Below are 23,279 nucleotides of genomic sequence, written 5' to 3'. Positions count from 1 at the left end.
TATAGACATAAAATGTTGTGTTGTTTTTTTTTTTCAAATTTTCCTGAAGCTCACAGGCTCAAATATTTGGGATATGAGACTTCGTCAACCTTATAAGGGGGATGAAGCATTGCAGTTAATTTTAAAATGATAACATCCCTAGTCTTCTTGCCATTGTCAAAATACATTCAACATTTACTGAACTGATAGAAAGCTTGCCGACAGGGAATCTCTTAATGAAGAATAAGGTAATTCTCTTAAAATACAAACGGATATATTGCACAGATAGAATACGCGCACTGTTCCTTCTGTTTAACGGTTGAGCGAACACCATTAATATCAACACTATGTTTTTTATGGCGCTCACTATTATTACAATCTAATATTTACGTATTTAGTTTCAAGTACAATGTATGTAAAATTGCACGTTGTTATTTTGCTTTGTTGCGTTCATTGCATCCAAAGGACCTTTCTATAGTTTTTATTAAAGTTATATAACCCTTCGTTTCAGGTATTTCGTACAGAGTGGTATGAGCCAGCGTTTCCTTCTCATCTCTGGTGTGTTTATGACAGAACACTGTCTGAAGGAACCACGAACCAACAACCGTCTAGGAGGATAGCATAAGAAGTTTTGTTTCGGAAAGTAGTAGCCAAGTAACACCCGAACATCTTCGAATTTATTGAGGGCATACAAGCGAAAAAGAACGGAAATAACAATAGTCTAAGAGCAACTTGTACATATACTGTTTCTTAACCCTTATCCTGCTTTTCTTTAATGATTTTATCCATCTTTCAATTCGGACAGTACCATTAACTGTTTAATGGGGTGCAAAGCAAAAAGATACTGGCTGAATGGCGAATAGTGCAGATCATGATCAGACTGCGCGGATAAGCAGTCTGATCAGGGTCTGCACTGGTCGCAAAGGCAGAATCAAACGTGTCAAGCATGATAAGGGTAAATTCTAAATGATCCTCACAGATTAGAAATAATAACAATGCCGAGCTTTCATTTAAGTATGACATACAACTATTAGCTGTCTTCCAGTTAGGTACACGTTCATTCATTCTTAGGTATATCTTTGTAAGAAACTGTGCAATGCTACAATCCTTGCATTTCGTAGTAGTGGTACTCTACAATTTGAAAACCGGCTTGCCATTTTTAATCCATTTTATTCATCTGATGCAGGATCGTGTGATAACTTGAAATAATTAATGAAACTTGTTATTATAATAAACCCCAATAATTTTCAAAAAAAGAAATTGCACACCATGGCTGTTGTCTGAGAGCGATAACTCTTCATCGAAAATAATGTTGTTAACTATGGATTATTTACACAAAAGTGGTACAATACATAACTATCCTTTATCTATTTCACTTTCGCTAGTCAAAAATGTATAACATTTGTATTTATTCAATGCTACGCCTTTGGCGAAATAAGCATAGTTGTAAATTCATTACAAAGGAGTAGTCCATATTCTGTAATACATACAAAACAAATGAAAAGCTAGACAGACTATCGGTTCTTTTGATTTTAGAAAATGATGTTTTCTGTGGCTGAATAATTTAAGATGCACCAGCTGGACATTGATCTCTTGAGATATGTTACGACAGGGAGTTCAAGCATCAAACGCCTGAAATAGACCATGTACATGCATTTAATCATACGTTTTAACTTTAAAAATCGCATAATGATAATACTGTTCAAACAATACTGGTCAAACATTTGCCACAATTCCTGATATTTAACATACACATATTGCAGTGTAATCTATTCTTAGATAGTCTAGGAAAGAAGGATGTTTAAGATGCGGCATCGCATTTTAACGTAAACTGCCCGCCAGACATACCGTTTGTTTTAATTTCACACTTTAATATCCATCTGTGTTGCCAATAACAATGACAGCAAGAGCGCATGATTATGTTATACAAGATCTGGTTAAGTAAGTTCTAATCAACTCATTTTCATCACAAGTCTTATCATCTAAGACCGAACGTATTAGATCCTTAAGCTCGTCAGGTGAGGAAACTCCTTCCTGCCTGAAAAATATCCAAGCAGTTTGTATTTAAGTTCCGCACATATGTTGTCTTCCTCAGTGTCATCACATGACAAATAACGATCTATCGTTTCTATAATCTGCTCTTCGAGTCCAACACTGAAATCTACAGCCTTTCCTACAAATGCTCCGTGCAACATTTTTGTCATTTCTTCCTTGCCACCAAATCTTGTCATAATTTTCTTTACATCTTTATTGAAGATAGATACAATGTCAAGAGCGTTTGCAATCATTTTATCCACGTCTTCCATACGTCCTTCCTTGTCACCAATGAAATCAACCACATAACCATTTATCTTTTTGAATAAATGAAAGTCGATGTGCTTTTCATCGTTTAGATATAGTCTAACAGTGTCTATTACAGCTGCCTTTATAGGCGACCTTCCTTTGCAATCTCTCTCACTATCATTAAAACCTATTTGCAGGTCAATCACTGCATCTTCTAACCTGTCAATATGCTGACTTCTTCCTCCATCTGACGTCAGTTGTAAAATGCATTTTGTTTCTTCCTCAGACAACCATTTCTCTACTGGTTTCCCATCATTTAGTTTGAAATAAAAATCAAAACTACTAGAAATGTCGCATTTTATTATGTCCACACATTCTAAAAGAACTCTGAAATCTGCTTCTTTAAAGTCAACAAACAGATTACTAGGAACAAAGTAATGCAATAGCTCTCTATCGATAAGTTTTTTCCGTAGGTAATTAAGGGCCACGTTCAAATCGGTTTGGACTTTTTCTGTATCTGTTCCCATACTTGAACTGCTATACGTTTCATACAGCCAGAAGAGAAGAGTTTTCATATGGTACGTTTTAAATTTCAGTTCCAATCTTTCTTCGCTGTGTCTCCGTTCAAATGTCCCTTTAAGAAAGGATTTCAATACCAGAAAAACTTTACGTTGAATATTTGTCATCAATTTTACTAATTTCTGCTCCGCTAAATTAAACGACAAACAAAAGTCCTTATCAAAATTTGGACTAACTGGTGCTATTCGTGAGACCACAAATACATCTGTATTGTAGATGTCCTTTATCTTCGATTCTTCCCATCCTGCGTCTTTAACTCGTCTTTTCCATTGTTGCATGTACATGATTTCCCCTTTTACCCGAAGCGCAGGAACAACATCTCGGTGGTGTTTTTCTTTGTAGGCCACTCTAACATTTCGGTGAACAAATTCGTCAAAGCTATTTTCATATTTCAAAGGGTGTATAGGCTCTTCAGTGTTATTTTCTGCCCCGCAATCGCCTTTGTCTGAAACCGTTTTAAGTTTTGGACGTTTCAGAGCATCTTCTAAAGCTGTTGCAAAAAATGCAATCTTGCCAGAGTTATCTCTGAATCCTCCGGGTCGTTTTGCTACCTTTAGTACTTTCATTATTCGTTGTAGCATTTTCATGTCATACTCATGTACTTCGACATTAGCCATTCTTTTAGTTAAATATCGTTCTGCTTCTTCACTCCGTGCAAAATTGTTTTTCCGACTTTCTCGCTGGTGTTGAGGGATATCACCGTAAATTCTAAAATTTCTGTATTTTGTACTTGCGAGACCTACTTTCGACGTAACGGTAATAATTGTGTCATTTTCACCAGCTTCCGGTAAACGGTCGAAACCAGCAGTAACATGTGAGTGAATGGCTCGTAAAATGGTGAATAACTCTGGTTTCAGCTCACGCAGTGAATGTGCTGATAAATAGAGGCTATCAATTAATTGTAGACCTAGTTGTTTACTGACATTATCAGCATGAATCCAAACATAGCACGGGTTGTAAGGTTTAAATTCAAGATTTTCTACAGATATCTCTAGTTTTCCAGACACAACAAGAATATCTGCATCGCCATCATCTTTGGACCATGCGAGTTTAGTCCTGTCCCCAGTGCTCCCTACCATATAAACCCTTTCCATTCCAAACTTCTCCAAAAAGCAGTTTGCATAATGAACATATTGTCCGTACCTTACATCGTTCTTGCTCGGTTCAGCTTGCTTTTCCAAACGCTCGATATATTGCTCAAATCCAGTACGCAACGAGTCCATATTCTACAATGGAATAAAAAAGGAAATGTTCTATCCAAAATAATGTTGAATAATGAATATGAGAAGTTACACTAGATAAGTTTTAAAAATTAATGAAAAGATCAACTTCATTTAGTAACCCTGTCCTTGAAATCAATGTTTATTTTAACCGCTATCTTGTATCACAAGCCGTTCGACCTTTTCTTTGAAATTCAACGTTAAATTGTTTGACAATTAGTTTATTCGGCCCATGCTTATTGTCAATGTTTATTTTTGAAATACTAGTTAAATTACAAATGTCGAAATCCGATTGATAATTTATGACAAAGAAAGTGACTCTTCTCCAGCCATTCATGAAAGACAAAAGCACGACCTACATTTTTCTTACGGTTTTATCAACTGAATTCATTTCAGGTGCCATTGAAACTTTATCATAAATATGAATATCCCTTTTGGTTGTAAAATCTAATGTATGATTATTTACAGAAAATGAGTGAATCGCCCCAGAACACTAAATCCGTGTCAAACCTTTGAAATTCTTGTCCAGATAATGCCTCTTTCCTCAAACATGTACACGTATAACTACTACAGTATAACTTCAATCGACCTATACTTTTTGTCTTTACTGTAGACATGTACATGTATAACTATAACAGTATAATCTAGAATGATTTCAAATGACCTGAACTTATGTCTTTACTGTACACATGTACAGGTATAACTACTACAGTATAATTTCAATCGACCTGTACGTATGTCTTTGCTCTAAAAATGTACATTTATAACTATTACAGAATGATTTACATTGACCTGAACTTATGTCTTTACTGTAGACATGTACATGTATAACTACTACAGTATAATTTCAATCGACCTGTACTTATGTCTTTGCTCTAAAAATGTACATATATAACTATTACAGAATGATTTACATTGACCTGAACTTATGTCTTTACTTTACACATGGACATGTATAACTACTACAGTATTATTTCAATCGACCTGTACTTATGTCTTAACAATAGACAAGTTCATGTATAACTACTCTAGTATTATTTCAGTTGATCTGTACTTACGAATACGTTACGGTTGGGCTACAAAAATATCTTCAAATGTAGAATATACGAATAATGGAGAAAATTATTGAATAGAAAATATCCTTAATTGATGGATGTTTAATGATGAATTTAAAAAAGAAACATTGCATAAGAAAAAAAAAAACACAAAACTTTTAAATTATTTGTAAATATATAAAAAGAAATTTTAAAACGAATTAATAAAAGCCATATTACATATTTATTTCGAGTATTTCGATGCAAATTATACATGCACCAATTTTGTTGGTAAAATCAAGATTGCACGGAAACAAATTATATTCTATGAGGCGGTTGTTTACTTTGAGTAAAGAGGCTTTAGTGTAAGTCTCCAATAAGTCAGTGTATGTACGGATATAATAAACCTAACGGATATAATATAACATTATTATGCATAAACCCTACCTAATCAACACGTAAATATTTCGTTTTAATGAATTAGATATGTAATGATTTTAACAAACTATAGAATATACTACAAAAAATAACATTCTTTTGTAACAAATATACTAGAAAACGCTCACCATTCTGAAAACGTCCCTTTTGTAATAATCTATTTTCTGTTAATGTAATAAAAAACTAATAATGCATTGTTTAGAGGTCACATGTTTATGTAGATGTACTTCATATACGTAGATATTGAAACAGAAATAGAACACTTGCGTAGGATTGTTAACTATACACGTAAACATTCTCTATGTATATTTGATTGTTAGGAAAATCCAGTTTTGTTTTGTTGTTGCTTTTTTTTCAACATAACGAGCCAGTAATTAATGTCTTCTCTTATTTTCAGACTGTAGAATTAGTCTAGAATCTACTCTTTATGTCATTCTACTGGTGCTCCTAAATTATGGTCAGAAATTAATTTCTGTGTGATTTATCCCAGTGACTCATCAGTATAGTGGGGACTACTGAAAGTGTATACTGTACACTTATCTAATGCATGAATATATTGTGCACTTTTTTCTGTAAAGACCAAATGATTATGGAATGTAACCGGAGTGTTTGAGACCCTAGGTGCCCTATCATCAGGGGTAGGCATCTGGGCAGAACCACCGACCTCATACATTGTGTATAAGCCAGTGGATAAATTCCTTACTCGTAGAATTCTAAACACAGAGCGAGGTCTGCAAGGTCAAGTAAATGGATAGGACAATTCATTGCAACTGTATACACTTCTCAAGAACATTTTCATGGTCGACTTTGATGCGATGACAAAATACCTGTTGCGTGTATCAGCTATCTCTATAACCAGGGTGTCATTATCAGGCCAATGCTGCGGTCTTGACGCTGATATGCTACATTTTGCATTTAGTAGCAAATTGGTCTAAACATAACGTTAATAATGCAGCTCTTTTCAGATAAAAAAAACATGTAACTTGTATACAGACATTTTATTTGGCAAGAGGTTTGTAAATGATTTATGCACTCCAAACAGTAACATAAATAAAGAGTTATATAACCTGAATATGAAGACTTTATTGTTACATAGAAGTTTTACTTTTGCCTTTGTGTGACGACCGAATCTCAGAATAGTTGTTCTTTACCAAGTACGCGCCGTCGTTCCATAAAACCGTTGTTGTAGCATAGTTCCTCCACACCTCTAGCCTGATCGTGTACTAGTTCTTCAGGAAACTAAAGGGCAGTGAAGTTGTTAGTATATTAAATGGTTAACGTTAATATGGACCATCATTTTGACACTATGTGTTTCGTACGTTGGTCGGTTGGACAATATTATTTTGTTAAAGCATGTATATGAAGTAATTTACATTTTATCCCACAAATCTGTCTACTTTGTCCAGGTCAAATATCATTGTGGTATTTTGAAAGTAAATCATGTCAATACGTTGCATTTCATCTAAACATTTTAGCAAATGGAAATTAATGTACGCGTTGGAATATCATATATTATTCAAACTAACATTTTTTTTTGTGGTTGAATGCATGTGGTACAAGCATGGTTTGATATAATCCATCACGACATCCAATATGTAATACTTGCTACGTTGTACGAAGTTAGTAAAGTAATTCGCCAGATATGCCTCAATGGTCCAATATCAGTATATAGTTCAGTAAACCTCAGTAAGCTTTATTTGTTACGACCGTACTGCGGAATGTCTGCGGATGATAGGCTTCCAAATTTATCAACGGTTGAAGATGCTGGGTAAAATGAAAGTTCCTGATGTCTACTTACGCAGTATTAGCGTTTTTCATCAAGTGTATGCACTCATATTTTTGTAATTTTAATTGCCTAAAGACCATACATTCAGGACAAGAGTAGTCTCACAAGAAGCGAAAGGCAGGGAATGTTGATAAAACGTGTTATTTTACACAAAAAAAATAGCAGCGGAGGCATTTAGCACCTTCTAACCTATAATTATGCCCTAATTGTCATATGTAGGCAGTGGTCCATAAAAGTACCAACTTCGCTGTTCTACTGGTATGCCTACAGACGTTTGACACGATCATGCTCTTACAGAACAATACCACGTACTTCGTCTTGAACGACCTATTAGAGTTTCAGTTTGGTGACAGGTGAGCACATTAAGAAATAGGCCTGAGTGATATATTGTTTCGCATAAGAACGTAAAGCTAGGGTTATTCTACGATAAATCACACTTGGGAACTTATTATTTCGATTCTAACACGACATACTAGTATCAATAGTGTTAGAAAAAATGGTAACTACTTTTTACGTCCGTGCTACGCACCTGGATCGGATGACGTCATTGTACGCGAGTGGTTTATTGCAGAATAACCCGAGATAGAATTTGCTCTACATGTATGTAGGTTATTTGCTGGTCGTGTTAGAATAATGTTTTAATCATTGAAATATAATTCTTACATACACTAATCCACATTTGCAGTGTTTTCTGAAGCAAAACGTCAGTAAGTGTCTTTAAGCTGTGTTTTTCTTCTCCTAAAACACCGTGGATGACAGACATTTTGTTTTGCATGGGTTTACACCTTTAGAGTTGATTAACTTGAAAGCGCACTTAGATTATATTACATACACAAACAATCGTGTGACATGTGTTGGAAATAATGAAACAATGTCGAAATTTCCTTTGTTATATGAGGAGTGAGACATGTTTTAATAGCCAGTTACTCTAGACGTGACAACAAAGTTCTAAAGAAATAGTGTCGTTTTAAAGGGCACATTTCTGCTCTGTTACAGAATAAAGCGCAAATGCTGCAACTTTTTAACTAGTTAAATTGAAATGGAAATCTCTGAGCACGTGTTTCAAATATCAAAAATTCGTAAATCCTCTAGGTAGATTGATGATCTGTATACACAATTTATATTCAAACGTTGATCTAAAAACTTTAAAATTTAGCTGATGAAAATAACACTTTTTGTCGCTTGTGTATTCAAATAATTGATAGTCAATATGAGGTCTAAGGCGGAGGTGACACTTCGAGGTATTCAAATGGTGACAGGCCAACCGCTTAGCTCAATAGCGAATGCGCAAGTCTACGGATCGCTGGGTCGTGAGTTCGACCCCCTGACAAGGCGTAAGTTCTCCGTGACGATTCGATAAAGTATATTCTGTCTATAATCATTTGCCAACCACCTCTGATTCATGTGGAAAAGTTGGCAGTTATTATCGGAGATCACGTTAGAACTGGCACAGAGTCTAGGAACAATGGTGTCCACGATCCAGGCTGTGTAAACGGAATAACAAGCCTTTTTTTCTAGAATGACGGCATGCACTGGGTTAGCACAGCTAGTAACGTAATTAACACAGATGGACTGCCAAGTTACAAACTGGGACTAACACCAGGCTAGAATGCTATCACTTGGCTAAAATGTGGCCTCAAACGACCTGTTCATTCAACATCATCGACTCATGTCTGCGATGATTATTTATCCTGTCACGATTTATGAATCTTTAAATCTAATTAAATAATTTATATTTCTTGTATACTATTTTTTTTTTCATACAGAAAATGAAAATATAGTATAAATGCTCACCGTTTGTATACTTCCTTGTCCTCACATACGCTAAGCTTTCACATAATTAGCATCTGTAAGTAGCTGTAAGTACTTGTTTCCTGTCCGCTTTTCAATCTTATTAAGTTGCGTTTAGATACAAATGCTGAGAAAGCAACCTTGTCATCGGTCAGTTTTATGTTTTACGTCATTACCAACCAATCAGACGTCCAGTTCAGAGACTGGTTTCTAATTACAGCGTTCGTTTTCAAACAAAAATAAAAAGTATTCCATAATGCTGTAAATATACTGATCAAAATGTTGAAAACATATCCGTATACATAACTGTTAATGTTTTAATGATACTAGGAAGTACGATGCGATACTAAAAATCTGTAAAAGAAAAATTTGAGCCACGCCATGAGAAAACCAACATAGTGCATTTTTGACCAGCATGGAACCATCCGCGCAGTCTGGTCAGGATCCATGCTGTTCGCTTTCAAAGCCCATGCAATTAGAGAAACTGTTAGCGAACAGTATGGATCCTGACCAGACTGCGCGGATGAGCAGGCTGGTCTGGATCTATGCTTGTCGCAAATGCACTATGTTGATTTTCTCATGGTGCGGCTCAAATGTATATTCTTACACTACGCAATTGCTAATATGCACTTGAATTTACAAGGATCGTCTTTGAGGTAAACTTGGTGTGTGTCTATAGGACACTGGTGCCACTACTTCCTGTCAATGAACATTTTTTCCATGTGAAATAGATGCAACACAACTTTTAAGCGCTTTATGTGTATTTTTCACTAAGTCAATAACAATAAATCTCAGGTGCACAAATTCACATGCTGAGTAATATTTTTACATGGTTTCACGATTCTAGGTGAAATATATTTTTATGATACGAACATTTAGGCCCTTTTTAATGTTTTTTACTCTAGGTAAAATACTTTTTGAAATACATGCGTCAGAAAATTTTCTGCCATTACTGACTGACAAGTACCACCCCGCCCCCCACCCCAACACACACACAGCTAGTTTCTGTTTATATTTAACATTAATGTATACAAATACACCAGAAATAACATTTTAATTGAATATTAACGTAGTTTATCTGATGGTTGGCGCATTGGTGTGGTGATCAATATCGCTTCCATTCAATTGCCCCTGTACTTTCGAGCCTTGCTAGATGTCGATTTCTTTCGTGTGACATGCTTTCAGTCTTTCGATGGTTCTACCTGAATGGTATCTTCCGCCGAAAAGTATATCTTCAAGCAAAAATGTTATGTTAAGATGCAATAAAGACTGAAACTATATTCATTCTCATTATATACGTAAATTTGAAAGATGTGGAAATTCTTCCCTGCCAGAAAAATATCCTAACAGTTTATATTTAAGTTCTGCAGCAATCATATCCTCATGCTCATCGCGACATGACATATAACGGTCAATCGTTTCTAAAATTTGTTCACCAAGATCCTTATCTAAGTCTATTGGTTTGCCGGTAAATGCTCCCTGAAGCATTTCTTGTAGACAAGGTCTTCCACCAAATATTTTCATAAAGTCCTTTATCTGAGGTAGAAACATTTCTAGCCCTTCTATCAGCACAAATAGATCTTTTATTCTTTTGTTCACCTCAGCGAGTTTGATTTCATTCATATCGGTGACTCCTCCTGTGAGGAAGTTGTTGATTTGTTTAAATATTTGTAAATCAATATGTTTTTCATCATCTAAAAACAACTTAAATGTGTCTATTATAGCTGTTTTAATTGGCGCCCTTCCCTCTTCGTCTCTTTTACTTTCATTAAAACCTCTATAAACGTCAATGATAGCGTCTTCCAACTTGTCAAGAAGTTGTCTTCTACCTCCATCTTCCATCATGTCCAAAATCGTTCTCATTTCCTCCGGCGATACAGAGATTTCTGTCGGTTTGTTGTCATAAAGATCAAAGAAACATTTAATACTTTCAGTTATATTGCATCTCACTGTGTCAACGCATTCTATTAAGATTTGGAAATCTACATCTTCAAAGTCTATGAAGAGATTTTGAGGTATAAAGTAATGTTACAGTTCTTTCTCGATCAGTTTGCTACGGAGAAAACCCAGAGCTGTTTGTAACAAAACATATACCGTTTCAAAATCATCGACTTCTGCCGAATGATTGTATGACTCATACAACCAAAATAGAAAAGTTTTGACATGGTAAGTTTTCATTTTCATTTCGATACCCTCCTTCATGTGTTTTTCTTCAAATATTCCTTTCAGAAAGCATTTCAGTAACAAGAAAACTCTTCGTTGGACATTGGTCATTGACTTTACTAATTTTTGCTCCGACAAATTAAAGGACAGACAAAAGTCCTCGTCAATGTTTGGATTAACTGGTGCTAAACGCGATACCACAAATATATCGGTTGAGTAAATATCATTTATTCTAGAGTCTGTCCAGCCAGTTGCTTCAACGCGACGTTTCCATTCCATCAAATACTCAATGTCTCCTATAATTTTCAAAGCCGGAACGAAGTCTCTATGATGTTTGGATTTGTAAGTCACTCTCATTGTTTCAATTCTATTCTTTTCATGATTGTCTTCATTCAAATCATTTTCATAAGTGACATTTTTATCGATTTCTTCATAGCTTTCATTTGCATAGGTTTCCCGTTTGCAGTGTAAGCTGGGAATATTTTGTGAAAACGTTGGTTTGGGGCGACTGATAGCGTCATCTATTGCCTGAACAACGAAGGATAACTGACCGTTACTTTGCCCTCTACCACCAGGATGTTTTGCAATTTTAAGGACTTTCAACGCACGTCGTAGCATCTTTGTGTCATTTTCCCGAACTTGGACAGTTTTCCATCTCTTTATCAGGACGTCTTTTGTCTTTTCGCTGCGGTGTAAAAATTCCTTTGGACGATATTGCCGATCATGTTGCGCTTGATTTCCATACAATTTCAAACCTTCATACTTGGTGCTAGCTAATCCAACTTTTGAAGGGACGGTAACCTGGGTGTCTTTTCTACCGGCATATGGTAGTCTATCAAAGCTGGCAGTCATCTGAGAATGAATTGCACGTAACATGGTGAATAGCTCCGGCCGTAATTCACGTAAAGAACTCGCAGAAAGGTACCGACCGTCAATAATTTCAAGTCCCAGATTTTTACAATGGTCACCGGCCTTTAACCAGACATAGCAGCGATTGTGTACCTTGAATTCAAGATTTTCTACAGGCACTTGGAGCTTACCAGATACGATTAAAACATCAGCATCCCCGTCGTCTTTGGAAAATGAAAGTTTTGTCCGTTCAGCTGTACTTCCCACAAGGTATGCCTTTTCATCAACAAACTTGCTCACTGCACAGTTAACATACTGTACATACTGTCCATATCGTATATCATTCCTGCTTGGCTCCGCCATCTGCTCTAAACGCTTTACGCATTCTACGAAGTCTGCAAAACCTGCCTTATTCAAACCAGCTGACATTGTTTTCTTTACTGAAAGGTAAAGTCAACGATAGTTACACAATAACAATATTTAAGACAGATGTACACAGTGTATCGTTTATCATTGTTAAATGCTACCAAAGAAAATAAAAAAAATCTGGATGAAATGACACTCTTCTGTTAATAAACACACGTAAAATACTAAGTTAGTGCACACTGCTAGGTTAAATGTTGCCATGATATCTGTGCCAGTAGTTCTCAGCACACTTTTGATATTATCTCACATAACCTAAATTACTAGTATACCGCTTTAGTTATAGAGCTATCGATTTAACTGATCGTTAAGTTATTATCTAATACTGTGAAATCATTAATATTCGTGGGGGACTAATTTTCGTGGATTTCGTGGTTGACTCAATCCACGAAATTTAATCCCAATGAACAAGTAAAATTCCCATTCATTTTATGTTCAAAAGTTGAAATCCACGAATTCATACCACGACGAAATTGCCGTTTTGACCAAAACCACGAAATTTAATGATTTTACAGTATTCATATCTAAATTCGATGTAATCTGATATATTTAGAACGTTTCCCTCGGATATTATGAAAATTGACACGAATTACTGGTCACAATGTAGATACCCGTATATTTCTAAGCAAAGTATAGACTTATTAGCTCCAGAACATCTATCATTTTGCTTGTGTCTGATTCTGAAATCTAAAACAATGAAAACATTTCCCAGAAAATAAAACTGAAATATTTGTCATCTTTGGGTGTTTATACACAAATGTTGTTTTATCCAGACGCAGTAATTTCCCAGGAATTGAGTCAGAATATTTGTCATCATTGCGTGACTTGCAGTGTATACACAATAAACTAAGTAGTAATGTCCGATCGTATGTGATACATTTCCCAGGAAGTATAATTACAACATCATGACTGTGGGAATATGTGTATCCTTAATGACCGTTCCGCCAAAGTAATATTCTTTAACACGTTAATCACCCAAAATACAGGTAATTTTACTCGAACACATGATTTATTTTCAAAAGAAATTTATTAATTTGAAATTTGTTTCAACTGCTACACAATAATTATACTTGGTCAGTCTCTTTTATTATCGAGTCACAAGGCTTTTTGTTTTGTTTCTATCTTTAGACATGATAAGATCAGAATATTGCCTATCCCGCGTCAAGATTAAAGAAAACGAAAGTAGATATTGTTGCAGTTATATTTACTGACCAATCAATCCAACTGCTGCAAATATTCTAGCTAATCACCTTCTACATGCACAGCTGGGACTCACTTAGCTTGAATAAATATAAGAAATTAGTGAAAAACGTTTATCAAAAATGTAAACATTCACAATTTTGCAACATCTATACCGATACTTTATTTAGAATGATATTTATGCAAGCTCCGTAGCATTAGCTCCATATAACCAAGGTATATATCTTACACTCACTTTATGAGCTCTGTTTGATGATGTAGTAAATCAAATCAAAACAAAACCCAACACGTATCTTTAATTGAAATCTGTCATATAATATCTAAATGACGAATTTGAAAACACAATTAACAATAAATGGTTCTGTTACAGCATCATACATAATATTTAACGCTACACTTTACAATTGTTTTGAGATAATTTAAGACCACGAAGCAATGTTAAAGGGAAAACGCACGTAGATAAGGCCTATAGTTTATTGTTAACTGTTTGAACTACGCAAATATTATTGTGTATCAACAAGTGGGTGTGTTAGTTCGTAAATTCTAAAAAAAAAGAGTGAAATAATCACATATTTTTCAGTGTTAAAGTAATGTTCATGTTACAGACTTCCAGATGGTATAGTACGATTATCTAAATATAAAGCCTGATTTTTCACATATATTACACCATATAGGCTGAATACAATAGTCTTATTTCCGTATGGCTTGATATTACAACTGATAATTGAATTATACATGTAAATTATGAAAGAGGAAGTTATTTTAACTTGATTTTTTTTCCAAGGAAAGCCAGGTTTTTATAACATAAATGAATTTTATTATGCCAGTTTCTTCTTTATTTTATATTCCTAAACATTGTATAGGACAATGTTGTCATTTTATCTCACATGGCTTCTTTTGACACGTTTTTCCCGAACCCACATCCCTTTAGATAATTCATTTCTATAAGAATTATATAAAAGATATTTTCTGAAATTTTAGCAATGAATCTGTACATACCTAGTCTGGCTACCGACTAGATAATCGTTTTTTGTTTTTGCTTTTTTTTTAGAAAAAATTCTGTAAATAATTCTGACTTCATCAGTCCTGGCTCTGATTATCTAATGTTTTGAGAAGAAAAGGGACATAATTATACAAAAGTTGAATAGTCTCAAGAGTTCTCTTCTATGAACAAAACATAAGGTCTGAACACAGACTAGTACATACCCTGCTTACTACTGTTATAATTCGGTTCTTCTTTCAACAAATACTGGATTTCTTGGACCCCGTGGTTATTTCATACTGTTTCTTAATGTATTTTAAAACATGTAAAAGGCCGAAAAAGTTATTTTCTTCAGCTTGGTCACATATTTTCAAAATTTAGAAAGGGCTAACCTTAAGGGGAAATCCAACCTGTTGCCTATATGTATATATGGCAAAAAATCCTACAGGCAGAAATTATTAAAACTTTGTGTACTGACTGGGAAACAAGTTTAAAACAGAAATATGTAACAGAAATCATAGGTACCCAGGCTTGATCTTGAATTATCTGCCCTTGAAAGTAGATTTTTCAGTATTTTCCGACTTTCAATGGCAGATAATTCATGACCAAGGTTGGATTCCTGTGGTTTGTTTTATTTCATAATTCTCTTTTTGATTTGATTCTCTGTCAGGAAAAAAAGTTTAAAGAAGAAACTTCTTCTGTAAGAAAATTTTTGCCCCATGTCAATATAGAGACTGTTGCAAATGTCCTTAACTATGAACATGTCAAAATGATACCGCAAAGTTCTAGTCTTTCCCGTGGACCGAATTTCTTTAAACTTGACTGACTGCAAATGAAGTCTAAACAGAAATAAAATTTAAGATACATAATGCTTTTGCCTTAATCTTGAATTATCTGCCCTTGAAAATTGGATATTTTAGTATTTTCTGATTTTTGTGGGCAGATAACTCAAGATCAAGCCTGGGTACCTATCATTTTTAAAACAAATTTCCGTTTTAAACTTAATTTTCTGTCAGTACACGAAGTTGAAAGAAATTCTGTCCAGAGGAAAAATTTTGCCTATATACATATGTCCCATTTCCCCTTAATTACAGTGTTTGTTTCTATTTCATCCTCCCTTTGTAGTGTCCCTTGGAAACCGAATCAAGAGTTAGCTACTAGTTTGATTGCTTAGTTGCGATCTATGTTTTCAAAGGAGCTTCTTATATATTTAACATGAGTCTATATGATAATCGAATACAGGTCACATTTAAGGTATTAGGCCCATAATAGAGTACCTCTTTCTTGAAGAGTATTCAATTCTTACCATAAACCTACTAGGTTCAAGCCCTACTGGGACCAAATTTTTTTTCCTTGTTTTCCTTTTTTCTTGTAAGTTTTTACTTCTTTCAAGACTTGTTATTGATTTATTGTACAAAAATGGAAAAAAAATCATTTGATATGCGATTTCTTGCTGTTAAAAGTGATTTTACCTCTAAAACAGAAGGGGTAGAGTTAGACATCTTTAAAAATACTGAGTTACATGCGGTAAAAGTTCTCTATTTTTCCTTCATTCTTTAGATTACATATTGTGGAAGAAATGTAGGTAGATTTTGCTTCTGCCCCAAGGTTATTTTTGAATGACGTGAGCAAAATTCAAAACAGACCCGCAGGATTCGACCATATTTTTTTCAATATTGGAGTTGGAATTCTGTCTGATTAAATCCGTTTACTCGAGGCACCCTAGAAAAAATGAAATTGACAGTTTTTATTTCAAGTTTTATGATTGTTTACCAATAGATTGATGTTTCTTTCATAAAAAATAATGGAATAATAAATTCTCTGAAAACGTTTTGGATAAAGGCCACCACTTTGAAATTTGTCTCTACTTGAGCTTTAGGAAATACCATAAATTAGACAAAATTTATAAAAAACGGCACGGTAAAAGTTTTTAAAAATTTGCATATTAGTGCGAAGCACGGTCAACTGTAAGAATATACCAATCAAATGCCATTTATTAAACATTACTATTAGGGGCCTAATACCTTAATTAATTTTCTAAATTAGTTGAACTATACTGAAATAAATAAAACATAAAGTTTTAGCCTACTGGTTTTATATATAATATTATACTTACCGATTACAGTCTTTTTGGTGCTCTGTGCTTCCGAGAAATCTACCCTTACCTATTATCTTTACTTATTACTTACATAATTACTAATAATTAAAGGGCCTCCGTGGCCGAGTGTTAAAGGTCGCTGACTTCAAATCACTTGTCCCTCATCGATGTGGGTTCGAGCCTCACTCGGGGCGTAGAATTCCTCATCTGAGGTTACGGAAGGTCGGTGGTTCTACCCAGGTGCCCGCTCGTGATGAAATAATGCACGGAGGGGCACCTGGGGTCTTCCTCCGCCATTAAAGCTGGAAAGTCGCCATATGACCTATCATGTACCGGTGTGACGTTAAATCAAACAAAAAAAACTAATAATTAACTTTAAAAGGTAAAAATATTTAAGTACGTGCCTAACAATGGCGCAGTCTGAACAACCAACTAATGGGCTTGACATGTTATTGATATGTAATAATTTATTAGTAATCACTTAGCTAAGAATGTAGCTGGCGGTTTAAAACAAGGACGCTGGCGATCTAGCATAGAATATGAAATACAGTATATTCTAACACGACCAGAAAATAACCTATATACATGTAGAGCAAAATCTATCTCGGGTTATTCTGCAATATACCACTCGCGTGCAATGACGTCATCCGATCCAGGTGTGTAGCGCGGTCGTAAAAAGTAGTTACCACTTTTTTCTAACACTGTTGATACTAGTATGTCGTGTTAGAATCGAAATAATAAGTTCCCAAGTGTGATTTATCATAGAATAACCCGAGTTTTTCGTTCTTATGCGAAACAATATATCACTCAGGCCTACGGCCTTCGTGATATATTCTTACGCATAAGAACTCAAAACTCGGGTTATTCTACGATAAACCACGTTTGGGAACTTATTATTTCTTAAATAAAAAAAGCATTTAAGATTATTATTGATAAACATTGCAAAATTAAAAACGACCGATACAAGAACGATAAAAACAATTCCCTTTTTAAAGATAGCAACAAGTTTGTGTGCCAAATTCTTGTGTATGATTCGGCTTAACCACAACATGAAAAATGTTGGGTTGAAGTGTAAATTCTTTTGTAGCAATTTAATGTGCATATGGCAGATCTGAGGCAAGATAATCGGCATTCATAAAAAAACAATATATTTAATCGCCGTCATTTCATTCATACTTTTGTTACATTTCATGGTGTTAGTTTAAATGCCCGCACTTTAATACTTCCTTTTCCAGACATAAGACGGGTTACCAAGTATATGTTTCTTCATTTCCTGAGTTCTTTTTGTCTTACTAGTTTTACTTTAAATTATCACATCATGCTGTAGACGTGTAGATGAAGGAATGTTATCAACACAGCAAAAAAGGACTTCATGTATAAAAATAAAAGTGGAAAGTACAATTCTGCAAAGAACGACCAAAATGTTATTTCTCACAAAGCAAATACATATATATGTCGTCTAGATTTTATATAATGATCAGAACCATTATAATTATTATTCAAAATGTATTTTGAGTTTCAGTTTACAGGGATGTCAAGGTATTGATGTACTTCCTACACACGCCGTATCCCAGACATATCTGGAAATTCTTTTCTGAAGAGATAGTACCCAAATAATTTGTATTTTAACTCACAACAGAGAGCATCTTCTTCATCATCTAAACAGTTTAGATAACGACGAACAGTATCCACAATTTGTTCTCCAAGATCTGCGTTAAAGTCCACAGCCTTTCCGCACAATGCCCCCTCAAGGATACGCTTTAACCCATCCTTTCCACCATTTATTTACCAAATGTTCTATTTTATTTTTGTAAATACCAAGTCCCACAATCAGGTTAGCTGTATCTTCAACTCTCTTGTTTGTTTCAGACGTCTTCAATTTTCGAGGGTCAGTTTGGCCTTCTGTTAAAAAATCGTTGAATACTTTGAATACTGAGTAATCAACACGCTTATCCTGATTCAGATATATGTATGTCTAAAATTGCTTCCTGTAAGTGCGCATAACCATCTACATCTCTCTTATCGTTTACACCTCTCTGAAAATCTACCATAGCCTCTTCTAGTTTGCTGATATGTTCACTTCTTCCTCCGTCAGCTGACATATCCAACAAGAGCGCCGCCAAGCGGGGCAATATACGCCCGAAGGCTTACATCATAGGATGGGAGCAAAATTTTAAGAACTTGACTGTTGTAGCCCCAAAGGACTGGAACAACAAAAGGAAAATTTCAAAAAACAAATCTAAGTCCACAAAAAAAAATATTCAAAGTCTACAAAAAAATCCTTATCAGGTCAAGTATGTAAAAATACACCTTAAAATTAGAGGTACCATCCATGTTGTACCACACGAAAGTGGTCTCGGTTTTTCCCTACGGCCAATAATAAAAAAAGTTTCAAAATAAGCTATTTATAGTAACATAAAAGGGAAGTAATTCAAAAAAAAAATTATTGTAAGTACAAAAAAGAGATCTGCCAAATAAAAACAAGAGCACTGCAATGCAGAGCAATATACACAAAGCAAAGTCATATATGACCTTTGACCCTTAAGTGTGACCTTGACCTTGAAGCGAGTCATCCGGAGCATGCGCTCTGCACATTGTTACAATGTGGTGAACATTTCTGCCAAGTTTCTTTGAAATCCTTCAAGGGGTTCAAGAGTTACAGAGCGGACACGAAACAAACTGATATGACTTTTGACCCCTAAGTGTGACCTTGACCTTGAAGCGAGACATCCAAAACATGCGCTCTGCACATCGTCTCAGTGTGGTGAACATTTGTGTCAAGTTTCTTTGAAATCCTTCAAGGGGTTCAAGAGTTACAGAGCGGACACGAAACAAACTGATATGACTTTTGACCCCTAAGTGTGACCTTGACCTTGAAGCGAGACATCCAAAACATGCGCTCTGCACATCGTCTCAGTGTGGTGAACATTTGTGTAAAGTTTCCTTGAAATCCTTCAAGGGGTTCAAGAGTTACAGAGCGGACACAAAATTGCTAACGGACAGACGGACGGACGGACGGACAGACGGACACCAGCGTCATAACATAATACGTCCCTTCGGGCGTATAAAAAGCAGTCCAATTCGTCTTCCGTGAACCAAACCTCTCCTCGCCTACCGTCATTCAACTCAATATAGAAGTTTAAACTACGAACTGGGCTCTTTTGAATTTCATCAACACATTCTTTTAACATTTCGAAATCTGATTTTTCAAAATCAATGAACAAATTGTTACTTGGTACAAAATAATGTGAAAGGTTTTCGTACCACAACTTCTCCCTTAGGGAGCCTAAAGCTTTCTGAAGGACCGTTTGAACTGGCTGTTTGTCTTCCTCTTCATTACTTTCATAAAGCCAAAACAAAAGGTATGGTTGTGTTCAAAGACACCTTTCAAGTAGGCTTTAAGAATCAAGAAGACTATTATTTGTGCTTGAGACATCAATTCCATTAACTTTTGCTCAGCCAGATTAAACGACAAGCAAAAGTCCTTTTCTGTATTTGGATTGATTGGGGCAACTCTTGCGACAGCAAATACATCTGTATTGTAAATTTCATTCACCTTAGACAAAGGCCAACCACGTGCTTCTACTCTCTCTTTCCACTGTTTCATACATTCAAGTTCACCTTTAATAACTAAAGCTGGAACAAAGTCTTTATGGCTTGTTTCTGTATATGTTGCTCTAATAGCCTTTCCTGTAACAAAATCTTCACACTTCAAATCATTTTGATAACAAAAAGATTCGCCTTCTTCAGACATGCAATTGCTGGGACATTCGCTATTTTCATTTTGTCGTGTTATAATCTCTGCTACGAATTGTGCGAACGTAGCTATTCCTCCGTTATTTTCTCTTTTGCCGTCAGATTGTATCAATGGCTTTAATATGTCATAGATTCGCCTATAGATGTTCTCGTCCTGATGATGTATTTTCATACTCTTCCATCTTTCTGTAAATCTTTTTTTCCTTTTATCTCCGCTTACAGCATTCTTAACATATTAATTATTTCGCTTGTATGCTTCAATATCTATGTCAAACTGCAATGATCTGTAGGAAGTTGTTTGTAAGCCGACTTTTGAGGAAACCGACAGTATGGTACGGTCTTCGTCCGTTTCTGGTAGTTTATCCACCGGGGCTGTAGTCTGCAAGTAAACCGCCCGTAACACAGTGAATAACTCTGGTCTAACTTCACGTAAAGTGTTAGCTGAAAGGTATTTATCTTTAACAATTTTGAGTCATATACCTCTGCAACGCTCGTCAGCACGAATCCAAATATAGCATGGTACGTTAGAGTTCTGAACGATATTTGTCACAGATATCTCTAGTTTCCCAGATACCATTAAGAAATCGGCATCACCATCATCTTTGAAAAATGCAAGTTTAGATCTCTCACCCGTACTGCCAACTAGATACACCCTTTCTTTTCCGAATTTGCTAAGGAAACAATTTACATATTTCACGTATGTTCCATATCTTATATCATTTTTGCTCGGCTTTGCACGCTCTTCAAGCTCTATGCATTTTTCGAGCAAACTTTCATCTGTGAAACACAATGACATCTTGCATTCCCTGCAAAATAAAAACTTAACATTAGTTTTACATGTAGAGCTTCTAACCTTGTTTGCGTTCGTATCTGTACGTCGGAATCATATCTTAAATCGCATTTTACTTATTTAATATAAAATCTACGACGCAAATATTTACTGAAATAAAAATTTCATTTAACGATTTTTTCCAGATACGCATCGACTCCTTAATTCGGGGTACGTGTTTACTTTCTAACTTTATCATATTTTCTTTCACTAGTTTCGATCTAATTAGCGTTAAAATATCCTCTACCAATATCATAGACCAACAAACATACCTTTTGATACTCTTAGACCTAGGAATACACTAGTTTATATATCAAAGTTAACGGCCATATCGTTTTGCTTCCTTCCTCAATATCTACATAGAATCCGCACATACTTACATATATATTTAGCTTTCAGATAAAGATGTCATCCATATGCTTGCACCTACATGTTTCTTATTCTTTATTACTAACAAAGAAGAAACAATTAAAGAAATATTTATTTAAATTTGTAATCCCTTCCCACAAGCGTGTCTCCAATACAATATGGACGTGGTTTATTGATATCAGGCATTTACCACGCATGTCTGGCGTGGCAATCGATAAATATAGTCATTCAAGTTTTTTGATCCATGGAAATTCGTTATTTACCGTACCAATAAAATCCTAATAAAAGTACAACTTCAAAACGAAACTGAAAAAAAATTTTTCTCTGTATGCTGAGCATAAATATGTTTGTTGATTCTTGTCTTAATGCATCTGCATGTACCAGGTATTTAAGCATAATTATGTAATATAAATCTGAAGTCGGGAGATGTCAGTGCCAAAATAAGCTGTCCAAAAATGATGACGATGGGATTTTAGGGCTATTAAGAAGATTAAGTCATTCCCTAAAGTAACGGTGTCCGGTAAGCAGGACAAACTACAGTTTTGGGTTTCTTTGTATAAATTCATACTTGGTAACAATAGCATACATATACCATGTATTTGCATGATAAATTTCGTACATATCTCCTACATATAGAAAATATCTATTTGTATTTTACGAAGTCTCTGTTTTCGAATCACGTTCTTGCAATGCATCACTTGGGCTCGGTTTCATTCAGATAGTTCTAGAAAAAAGGTCATCCAAATAGAAAGACGTCATTTAACGTAATCAAACAACAAAATCAGAAATATTTTACGAAGGTGAAAGTGTTACAAAAACGAATAAATTACTATATTCTAGAGTATAGTTTGTCTCTCTGGCAAATACATATGTATCACTGTGTACATAATCAAGTCATGGGTTTTAGGTGACTTGTATATTATACCGGTGTATCAAATCAACTTAAAAAGCGATCATGCAAGAATGATAAATAGCGTTTCGTCATAACATAACAACTATCTACATTTGCTAAAAGCGTTTAATTTCATCTTTATCTAAGTAACAGCAAATTATATAAACTTACCTGAAATTGTTCGTACTTTTTGATTATGGTGAAAGGAAATAGGAAAAAAAAAGACTTTTTATCTGACAAAATCTTGCTTTGCCAAATGCGGAATGTAATTATCTAACTATAGTGTCATCGGATAAGGAAAGGGGCATATAAATACATAATAATTATTCAAATGTATGAAACAATTGTTTACCACGGAAAACCTCTTACGACGAAAATCTTCAACCTTTGAAATTTGATCGTGCGTTTTACAGTCAATATATATTTTACATACTACCATTACAAAATTGTATTTGAAGGCCACGTTTATATATAATGTATATTTAGAAATTTGTCATGTCGTTTTGGAAAATCAGACGCGAAAGAATATATTTTGATAAAGCAAGTTTAAACGACAGAAAATTACTCAAAATTTTAAATAGTTAAATTTTGAATTCTGTATGAATCTT

General features: G+C 34.9%; 2 protein-coding genes across 3 annotated transcripts; both read right to left on the bottom strand.

Moving 5' to 3' along the window:
* Window positions 1-643: 643 nt before the first annotated feature.
* Window positions 644-9,405, bottom strand: LOC123537064 (uncharacterized). 2 transcript variants are annotated; one of them, XM_053548228.1, is made up of 2 exons: window positions 9,114-9,405; window positions 644-4,067 (listed from the first exon to the last, which is right to left on the bottom strand). In XM_053548228.1, the coding sequence occupies exon 2, from the start codon at window positions 4,062-4,064 to the stop codon at window positions 1,977-1,979; it is 2,088 nt and encodes a 695-aa protein (XP_053404203.1). In that variant the 5' UTR covers window positions 4,065-4,067; window positions 9,114-9,405; the 3' UTR covers window positions 644-1,976. The 2 variants fall into 2 exon arrangements, with proteins under 2 accessions (XP_053404203.1, XP_053404195.1); XM_053548220.1 differs by lacking the exon at window positions 9,114-9,405 and adding an exon at window positions 5,662-7,137.
* Window positions 9,406-10,108: 703 nt separating this feature from the next.
* On the bottom strand, window positions 10,109-13,656 carry LOC123537073 (uncharacterized). The gene is made up of 2 exons (XM_045320629.2): window positions 13,157-13,656; window positions 10,109-12,562 (listed from the first exon to the last, which is right to left on the bottom strand). The coding sequence occupies exon 2, from the start codon at window positions 12,549-12,551 to the stop codon at window positions 11,139-11,141; it is 1,413 nt and encodes a 470-aa protein (XP_045176564.2). The 5' UTR covers window positions 12,552-12,562; window positions 13,157-13,656; the 3' UTR covers window positions 10,109-11,138.
* Window positions 13,657-23,279: the final 9,623 nt, after the last annotated feature.

The sequence above is a fragment of the Mercenaria mercenaria genome, chromosome 1 (genome assembly GCF_021730395.1).
Source record: "Mercenaria mercenaria strain notata chromosome 1, MADL_Memer_1, whole genome shotgun sequence".
Lineage (NCBI taxonomy): Eukaryota > Metazoa > Mollusca > Bivalvia > Venerida > Veneridae > Mercenaria > Mercenaria mercenaria.
This window is presented reverse-complemented; position numbering and strand designations above follow the sequence as displayed.

What these genes read in the sequence shown, in the direction of transcription:
- LOC123537073 (XM_045320629.2), bottom strand. Translation starts at nt 12,551, where the DNA reads ATGTCAGCTGGTTTGAATAAGGCAGGTTTTGCAGACTTCGTAGAATGC.